At 46.3% G+C, this 10,060-nt stretch overlaps 2 protein-coding genes across 2 annotated transcripts in view; one reads left to right on the forward strand and one right to left on the reverse strand.

Moving 5' to 3' along the window:
* The window catches only part of PI4KA (phosphatidylinositol 4-kinase alpha), an 82,087-nt gene that overhangs the window by 29,596 nt on the left and 42,431 nt on the right, over positions 1-10,060 (forward strand). The window contains exon 20 of the mRNA XM_087942428.1: positions 9,984-10,060. This exon is cut by the window's right edge and continues 32 nt beyond it. Within this exon, the coding sequence (XP_087798554.1) occupies positions 9,984-10,060 (77 nt within the window). The remainder of the gene's footprint in view (positions 1-9,983) is intronic.
* Positions 340-8,264, reverse strand: SERPIND1 (serpin family D member 1). Its single transcript, XM_087942441.1, is given in 6 exon segments — positions 340-1,296; positions 3,145-3,289; positions 3,963-4,213; positions 4,215-4,237; positions 5,930-6,846; positions 8,171-8,264. Coding segments are annotated over 5 exon segments (1,491 nt in total). The 5' UTR covers positions 6,810-6,846; positions 8,171-8,264; the 3' UTR covers positions 340-1,104.

Here is a 10,060-nt window from a genome sequence, read left to right on the forward strand (position 1 = left end):
AACAACCCAGTTCAGAGAGCACCAAGGACCTCAGAGTCCTCCTTCCCCTCTCCTCCTCCTCCTCCTCCTCCGTTCCACAAACCCCACTCTCTTCTTGTACTGATAGTATTAGCTAGTCAGCTGACAAAATGCCTGCAAGCAAACCCCCAAGCTCAAACAGCACTAAGATCTCCACAAAATGCATAGAATAAGTAATAAAAGTGATGGTGATTTTTGCATATTAACCTCAGAACCCCCTTAAATCGACCTTTTCAGCATTTTCTGCAGGCGCTACAAGTCGTCACCCTGGCAGAATTTCCCAACCTTGATGCAAGCCCAAATAAAAAAAGTTAAGACCGCTTCTTGGTTGTGACTAATAACAAATGTTTCACATTTTTTTATTAAATATAAATGAATGTTATAATCATAATGATATTGAGATAGAGCCAGTTTTATCACAAGTGCTTCTAAAAAGACTCAGAAGCTATCTTTTGAAAATTAAACCTTCCCTCCCTCCCTCTTTCTTTCTTTCTTTCTTTCTTTTTCTTTCTTCCTTTCTTTCTCTCTCTCTGTCTCCTTTCTTTTTCTTTCTTTCTCTGTTGCTTTCTTTTCTTCCTTCCCTCATTCTTTCTTTCTTTTTCTTTCTCTTTTTTCTCTCTCTCTCTCTCTCTCTCTGTGTCACTCTTTGTCTTCTTTCTTTTGTCTTTCTCTCTCTGTTGCTGTTCCGGAGTTGGCCACCTTAGCTCATTTGGAAGATACAGCTAGTCCTCGACTTAACAATAGTTCGTTTAGTGACCATTCAAAGTTACATGGGGACATGGGGGGAAGCCAGATACACTTAACAATCAGGTGACTAAGGTAACCACTGCAGTGCTTCACTTAACAGCTGTGGCAAGAAAGGTGGTAAAATGAGGCAAAACAAAACGTTTCACTTAGCAACGGCCATGTTGGGCTCAGTTGCGGTTGTAAGTCAAGGACTATCTGTATCAACTTGGGGGGAGGGTGGGGGAAAAGCAGGGCTGTGATTCACCTGAGCTCTACCTCTGCCTATAAAAAAAAGTAATAGTGTAAATGAATCCCAAGTTTTCGGCATGCAGTTGTCCCCTGCGGATGTGATTCTGCCTTTTAACACTTGCTGGGGTTGGAAACTCTCCCCATGAAGAGTAAACAGCTGGTACGGTGTTCGTAGATGAGGAAGAGGAAGGGGTGATCAATGACAAAGCGGATTTGAGTGGAAAGGGGCATGAACCCCACGGTGGTTACGGAGGCAGCCTCGGTCCCTTCTTCGTTCACCGTGATAGTCCCTTGATGGTTGAACTGTCGAGAGGAAGATTAAAAAAATCAGAAGTAGCCCAAACCAAGCTTGATGTAGTTTGATAAGGCGGTGAAGGTGCTGACCTGGAAACCAGGAGATTGTGGGAGTTCTAGTTTCCGCCTTAGGCATTGGAAGTCAGCTGGGTGACTTTGGGCCAATCACCAGGAGACTGGGAGTTCTAGTTTCTGCCTTAGGCATGGAAGTCAGCTGGGTGACTTTGGGCCAATCACCAGGAGACTGGGAGTTCTAGTTTTCCGCCTTAGGCATGGAAGTCAGCTGGGTGACTTTGGGCCAATCACCAGGAGACTGGGAGTTCTAGTTTCCGCCTTAGGCATGGAAGTCAGCTGGGTGACTTTGGGCCAGTCACCAGGAGACTGGGAGTTCTAGTTTCCGCCTTAGGCATGGAAGTCAGCTGGGTGACTTTGAGCCAATCACCAGGAGACTGGGAGTTCTAGTTTCCGCTTTAGGCATGGAAGCCAGGTGGGTGACTTTGGGCCAATCACCAGGAGACTGGGAGTTCTAGTTTCCGCCTTAGGCATGGAAGTCAGCTGGGTGACTTTGGGCCAATCACCAGGAGACTGGGAGTTCTAGTTTCCGCCTTAGGCATGGAAGTCAGCTGGGTGACTTTGGGCCAGTCACCAGGAGACTGGGAGTTCTAGTTTCTGCCTTAGGCATGGAAGTCAGCTGGGTGACTTTGAGCCAATCACCAGGAGACTGGGAGTTCTAGTTTCCGCTTTAGGCATGGAAGCCAGGTGGGTGACTTTGGGCCAATCACCAGGAGACTGGGAGTTCTAGTTTCCGCCTTAGGCATGGAAGTCAGCTGGGTGACTTTGGGCCAATCACCAGGAGACTGGGAGTTCTAGTTTCCGCCTTAGGCATGGAAGTCAGCTGGGTGACTTTGGGCCAGTCACCAGGAGACTGGGAGTTCTAGTTTCCGCCTTAGGCATGGAAGTCAGCTGGGTGACTTTGAGCCAATCACCAGGAGACTGGGAGTTCTAGTTTCCGCTTTAGGCATGGAAGCCAGGTGGGTGACTTTGGGCCAATCACCAGGAGACTGGGAGTTCTAGTTTCCGCCTTAGGCATGGAAGTCAGCTGGGTGACTTTGGGCCAATCACCAGGAGACTGGGAGTTCTAGTTTCCGCCTTAGGCATGGAAGTCAGCTGGGTGACTTTGGGCCAATCACCAGGAGACTGGGAGTTCTAGTTTCCGCCTTAGGCATGGAAGTCAGCTGGGTGACTTTGGGCCAATCACCAGGAGACTGGGAGTTCTAGTTTCCGCCTTAGGCATGGAAGTCAGCTGGGTGACTTTGGGCCAATCACCAGGAGACTGGGAGTTCTAGTTTCCGCCTTAGGCATGGAAGTCAGCTGGGTGACTTTGGGCCAGTCCCTCTCTCTCAGCCCTCACAGGGTTGTTGTGGGAAAAAGAGGAGGAAGCAGGAGTACAATATATGTTTACTGCCTTGAGGTGTTTATAAAGTAATAAATTTGGCATAAAAATCAAATAAGTAGGTAAATAAATAAATGGTTCTATCTGGGTTGCTGTAGCTCAGCCGTGTACCTGACCGGTAATTTTTTTAATGTGCCTGTTATTAAATCTGCTTTTGTTCTGCCCATCTATTCTTTATGTCCTCTCCCTTTTCTCTGTGGTCCATCTTTCGCTGTCCGATATGCTCCTTTTTCCCCGAACTATCAATCTATCAATCTCAAAATTTGTAGAACATTTCTCTTAGCCGTCTTCTGACCACAGCACCTAAACCTAAATGAACCCGGAACAGAATAATTCTTCCCCTCTGTCCCTCACACAAAATGAAAACGTCCTGGAAGTTTTAATTTGTGCCAATGCTGCATTACCTTGTTGATGGTGATTTTTTCCTCTGAGATGCCGGAGTAGTTGCCACGCGAGGTGAACAGCTCCTCGATCCCCATCGCTTTCAGATTTTCGATCAAGTCGTAGCTCTTCTCCAGCTTAAATCTGGGCACCATGACTTCTCGGGTTCTGGTGAGAGAATTAGAAGTTAAACATGAACGGATTCATGTCATTTTCATAATCCAGTTAGGGATTATTTGTTTGGCACCAATCTCCTGCTGATTGGCCCCGAAGTCCCGTAACTGGCTTTCCTGCCTAAGTGGAAGTAGAACTCCCAGTCTCCTGGTGATTGCCCCAAAGTCACTCAATTGACTTTCTTGCCTAAGGTGGGGCTAGAATTCACTGTCTCCTGCTGATTGGCCCCAAAGTCACCCAGCTGGTTTTCACACCTTAGGCAAAACTAGAACTCACCATCTCCTAGTGATTGACCCAAAGCCGTCCAGCTGGCTTTCATCCATAAGGCAGGACTAGAATTCCCAGTCTCCTGGGGATTGGCCCAAAGTCACACAATTGACTTTCATGCCTAAGGTGGAACTAGAACTCCCAGTCTCCTGCTGATTGGCCCAAAAGTCACCCAGCTGGCTTCCAGCTAGCCTAAGGCAAGCCTGGAACTCACCGTCTCCTAATGATTGACCCAAAGTCACCTAGCTAGCTGTCATGCCCCAGGCGGAACTAGAACTCCCAGTCTCTTGCTTTCTCTCCAGGCGCCTTAAACCCCCAGCCCATAACCATTGTTTTACATCTGAATCAGAGAGCGTGAGATACTTAGGCCGCGCCGGATCTCCGGGGGGCCACAGGGTACCTGTTGGTCATGTCCTTCTGCCATCTCTCCACCACCTGGGGGCTAAGTTGGTTTTCCAGGGTCTTCAGGCCGGACAGCTTATAGGGCAGCACGATCAGCATGCTGATATTCCCCACGTAGGGCAGTTGCAGCACCCTGCAGTCGAGCTCATTGTCTTCGGTGGCCAAGAAGTTGGCTTTGACTTTCATCATAGGGACCTTCACCGTCTCCTTCTCGTTCAGCCGGAAACTCTGCTTGTAGGTCGCCTCCACTCGGGAACTTGTTTTCCCAGGTTCCTGGCAACAACCAGTGAAAACACTTTGAGTTCGTCCTTCTTTTCCCGCGGTTTTCCTTTTTTTTTTATAAAAGGTTTTCCTTTTCTTTTTAACAACCAACATAAGCAAAAAGCATAATACATAAAACAACAAATAAAACCTTTCAATTATACCTACGTCTTGTGCACCATATCTATAGTCTTTTCCTCTTAAATTTATATTCATGTTGCGTTAATTAACTTTCCATATCATATTATTACTATACAATCACTAGACTTTAATTTCAATTCCATATTATCCTTTAGAGCACATCTCAATTCTTTCTAATTTTTATTCGTATTATATTTTATGCAAAGATGATCAGTTATAACCTATCATTACTACTATAATATACTTCAATTTCTATGATTTAGCCATTGATAGAATAAATCCCATCTTTTATAATGCTCTTTTTTTTTCTTGCTCTCTAATTGCTAATGTTAATCTGCTCATTTCTGCATATGGTTTTCCTGACCGCCTTTAGCTGTATCCCTCCTTAACTTCTAACAAGGAGCCCTCGATTTAATGGCCACCCAATGAGCCTCAGATTGATGTCGGTAAAGCCAGACCCTTGTTATGTGAATTTTACCCCATTTTGTGACTTTTCTGGCCACAGTCGTTAAGTGAATCACTGCAGTTGTTAGGTTGTAAAGCGAATCTGGCTTCCCCATTGACTTTGCTCGTCGCAAAAGAGGACCACGTGACCTTGGGACACTGCAACTGTCATAAGTACATGCCAGTTGCCAAGCCTCTTAATTTTGATCATGTGACCACAGGAAAGCTGCAACGGTTGTATTAGAACAGGGGTCTCCCACCTTTCTGACCTCAGGGACCCCTAAATTCATCATTTTAAATCCCGCGGACCACTAATACGATCTGCCTAACGACCAGCTGTCTGGGTGTGGCTAGGTGATCGTGTGACTGGGTGGGCGTGGCCAACTCGATGTCACTCACATCGAGGGGCACCTCGCCGGCCTCTAGTTGCCCCTCCCCTCCCAGCCACTCCTTGCCTCCCCGCCCAGGCTCCTTAGGGCCCCAACAGGAAGCAGTGGTTGGATCGATGCAGCCCCCCACAAGAAAGAGTGAGCCAAACAGCTGGCTCCATTCAAATTGGATCTGCCCAAGGAGGAGGCTCAGCAGAAGCACCTCACTGAGGACTAGGAGCAGAGGCTTTCCAAGCAGAGGGAAGACCTGCAGGAGTGCACGGCCAGGTGCCGGCACCTGGAGGCTCCTCGGTGGGCTGAGACAGTCAGCCAGTTCCAGGCCATGATGCAGTCCCACTGGAACGAGACTCTCGGGCTCTTCGCCACCAGCGGCCCTTCCCTCCAGCCCTCGCCCAAAGCCCCTCACCAGGAGGCTGAAACAGACCCCGAGTCAGAATTTCTGCCCCCCTCTGACCCGCGCAAAAAGACCCCAAAGGGGGAGACTCTCTTTAGCAACACAAACATTCATTGCACATATGCGGCCCAGGAGCCATAGTTTGAGGACCCCTGATTGAGTGCAATATAAAAGAATGCAAATAATTTTTCTGGGGACCACCCAAATTTTCTCGCAGACCAGCAGTTGGAGACTAGAAAACCTCCAAGGTCCCTTCCCCCCCTATTATTATTCTGTGTTCTGCGTGTATGAGAAAAAACAAACAAACCCAGCCTTTACTGATATTTCTCGCCTTACCTTTGAAGTACAAGCAGTTGAGGATCATCACGAGCGTGTCCGGGTGTATGTTAACGAGCGCGTCTTTAATTAAGCCCTTGGTGAGCTTTACGATTCGCTCATTAGCGCGACTGACGAAGGTTGGGTCAGAGAAGTCAGCCACCTGGGCCTCGGCGAAATAGTACTTCTTCATATTGTCCTTGAACTCATTCAGGAGGGAGAACTGCCTTTGGACATAGAGGTCGTTGACTGACCTGAGGGTGTAGCCGAAATTGCGCCGGAAAAGCCGGTGCGTGAGTTTGTGGAAGAGGTTGTGAACGGTCATGTAGTCGTAGGTGGAACTGGCGTTCACAAAGTCTTCGAAACCTAGAACGTCCAAGACTTCCTTCTGCGTTCGGCCTCCGAGTCCCAACGAAACCATGGCCATGGCGGTGGAGATGCCCACCGGAGCCAAGAAGATGTTGTCGGAAGAGTTGACGTGGTCCCGAAGGCTTCGGTAAAGGTTGAAGCCAAAATAGGCATTCAGGATGTTGAGACGTTGGATTCTGGTCTTCCCGCGAAAGAGGGCCAGTACGTTTCCTTGGTCGGCGTAAGACGTCGCTTCCGGGATGCTATCAATGATATCGATGTAGTCGTCTTCGCGTAAGAGCTTGTCGAAGTCCAAGTATTCGTAGTTTTCCTCCTCTTCCATGCTCAAGTCGTTGGTCACGGTGTTTTCTTGGTGGTATTCGGGGGACAGGTTTGTCCCCTGAAGGGATTTGTTGCTGAGAAGGCCATGAGGGTGGAAGGATAGGGCCTCCTCACTCAGTAGATCGAAGTGCCCGTGAAGGTCCTTGATGTCACACCAGACCAAGGAGATGGTGAGGGAGAAGAAGACCGCTGAATGCCAGAAGATCTTCATCGTATTTCGGCTGGAAACAGGGTCCTTCGAACGAGGTCTAGACAAGAGGATGGGAACAGGTTTTACATGGTCTGCTGAACCAGATTCTCTTCGTAGATGAAAAATACAATTTGGGTTCCAAAGAGTGAAGTCAACTAGATACGGTTGAGATGTTTGAATCAACTAATTGCAAAGTGTGTGGCGGCAGCCGAAATAGCCAACGCAATCCTACGTTGCATTAACAGCGGGATACAATCAAGATCAAGGGAGGTACTAATACCACTCTACAAAACCTTAGTAAGGCCACACCTAGAGTACTGCATCCAGTTTTGGTTACCACACTATAAAAAAAGATGTTGAGACTCTAGAAAGAGTGCAGAGAAGAGCAACCAGGAGGGTTAGGGGACTGGAGGCTAAAACCTACGATGAACAGTTGCAGGAACTGGGCCTGGCGAGTCTAGGGAAGAGAAGGACCAGGGGAGACAGGAGAGCAGTCTTCCAATATTTGAGGGGCTGCCACAGAGAGGAGGAAGGGGTCAAGCTATTTTCCAAAGCACCTGAAGGCCAGACATGGAATAATAATGGATGGAAACTGAACAAGGAGAGAGATTCAACCTGGAAATAAGGAAGAATTTTTCTGAGAGGGAGAACAATCAACCGATGGAACAGAAGTTGCCCTAATTTATAGAACAATCTTTTCTTACTCTCTGCCATCCAAATTGATCTGCCACCTGTACTGCCTAGACTAGAGCAAGGGTCTTCCAACTTGGCAAAGTTTAAGACTTGTGGACTTCAGCTCCCAGAATTCCTGAGCTAACATGACAGGAGGAGGAGGGATTCTGGGAGTTGAAGTCCACAAGTCTTAAAGCTGCCATGTTTGAAGACCTCTGCTTTAGACTTCTGACAACAGCCAACCAAACATGGCAGCTTTAAGACTTGTGGACTTCAACTCCCAGAATTCCTGAGCTAACATGACTGGAGGAGGGATTCTGAGAGTTGAAGTCCCCAAGTCTTAAAAGCTGTCCGGGCTTAGAGGAACTTTTAAAAGACTTTTAAAAGTCTTCCCTTCGCAGTTTTCTGATGCAACACAATGACCACAAGCAAGCCTTGGTTTTCTTAGTGTTTCCCCCACTAAGGTATGCTGAGCAGCAGTATAGCATCAAAATACTAAGTAAAAATCCAGCAGTTGAATTGCATCCTCTCCTGAGTGTTCATGGCAACACTAGGATCAGATTTGATTTGACAAATCGATTGCCTTGAGTTATAGTCATTGAATTCCCTGTCTCAGTTTTACCCTAAAAATGCTCAAGCTTATTACTTATTTTTAATCCACCTCCCCCCGCCCAAAAATAACCCCCCCAAAGATGATTAATGTTCCTTACCTGTTCTGTTGACGAAGGGAAGGCTCACGAAGGCTTTTGCAAGAAAGACAGATGAAAATGTTGCAGTCTGAACTTTGGTGCCGCTGGGTGCTTGCTAAAGTAAACACGTTGTAAATCAATCACTCACCATGTCAGCTAAAATCCCTGATGGGTTGCTTTTTCTGCTAGTTTATTTCCTGCTCTGTTTCTGGTTATATTCTTTATTTATTTTTAAAAAAAAAAAAAACATTCTTTTACAAATAGGAGCAAAGAAAGATTTTTATCTTCCATATCGCATATTGAAAATATATATTACAGTTGATGTCACTGATTAGTGATTGAGTGGTATCTTGTTGGAGTTTTTTTAGGTATTGATATATTATAACAGGGTTGCATTCTATTGTTTTTGATTCTGTGGATCGTAAACGGCTGGGAGTCAATTCTGATTCCAGCAATTAAACCTTTAATAAATGGATATGTTTTGGTACTGTGGGAAGGATGTGATAATTCTGCATGGGCTTGGCAATTCTTTTGAAACAGTTGAGCCTAAGACAAGAGTTTATATCATTTGTCATGAAAGATATCAAGATCAAGTAAGAGCAATCAAACGATGGAACAGAAGTTGCCTTCAGGAATTGTAGGAGCTTCACCACTGGAAGCTTTCAAGAAGAAACTGGACTGCCATCTGTCAGAAATGGTGTAGGGTCTCCTGCTTGGGTAGAGGGTTGGACTAGATGACCTACAAGGTCCCTTCCAACTCTGTTAATCTGAATCTATCTAAGATAATCAAAGATCTGGAGACTAAAACATACAATAGACGGTTGCAGGAACTAGGCATGGCTAGTCTAGGGAAGAGAAGGACCAGGGAAGACAGGAGAGCAGTCTTCCAGTATTTGAGGGGCTGCCCCAGAGAGGAGGAAGTGGTCAAGCTATTTTCCAAAGCATTCGAAGGCCAGACAAGGAATAATGGATGGAAACTGAACAAGGGGAGATTCAACCTGGAAATAAGGATAAATTTTCTGATAGTGAGAACAATCAAGCAATGGAACAGAAGTTGCCTTCAGAAGTTGTGGGAGCTTCATCCCTGGAAGCTTTCAAGAAGAGACTGGACTGCCATCTGTCAGAAATGGTGTAGGGTCTCCTGCTTGGGTAGAGGGTTGGACTAGATGACCTACAAGGTCCCTTCCAACTCTGTTAATCTGAATCTATCTAAGATAATCAAAGATCTGGAGACTAAAACATACAATAGACGGTTGCAGGAACTAGGCATGGCTAGTCTAGGGAAGAGAAGGACCAGGGAAGACAGGAGAGCAGTCTTCCAGTATTTGAGGGGCTGCCCCAGAGAGGAGGAAGTGGTCAAGCTATTTTCCAAAGCATTTGAAGGCCAGACAAAGAATAATGGATGGAAACTGAACAAGGGGAGATTCAACCTGGAAATAAGGATAAATTTTCTGATAGTGAGAACAATCAAGCAATGGAACAGAAGTTGCCTTCAGAAGTTGTGGGAGCTTCATCCCTGGAAGCTTTCAAGAAGAGACTGGACTGCCATCTGTCAGAAATGGTGTAGGGTCTCCTGCTTGGGCAGGGGGTTGGACTAGATGACCTATAAGTTCATTTCCAACTCTGTTCATCTGCTAAAGATTAGATTTTTAGCTGGACCACAGTAATTGTTAGGCTGACATAACTGAATTTGGAGGTGATTTTACTCTCTTAAGTTGTAGAATCCAAGATGGATAGGATCGAAAAAAATCAATGTTTGTATTGGTAGCTAGCGAAGTTTGGCTTGTTCCCCTCCTGTAAGCAAACATTTAAAACATGTTGTTTTCATTGCTAGCTCACGAGACGCTTGCCACCAATCAAGGAAGCCAAACCACGGTTGCAGAAACTCTTCCGCGACTTCTGGCTGTATTC

This window comes from Notechis scutatus, chromosome 13, assembly GCF_049901735.1.
Source record: "Notechis scutatus isolate UNSWTSFEM ecotype Mainland chromosome 13, rNotScu1.2, whole genome shotgun sequence".
In the NCBI taxonomy this organism is placed as follows: Eukaryota; Metazoa; Chordata; class Lepidosauria; order Squamata; family Elapidae; genus Notechis; species Notechis scutatus.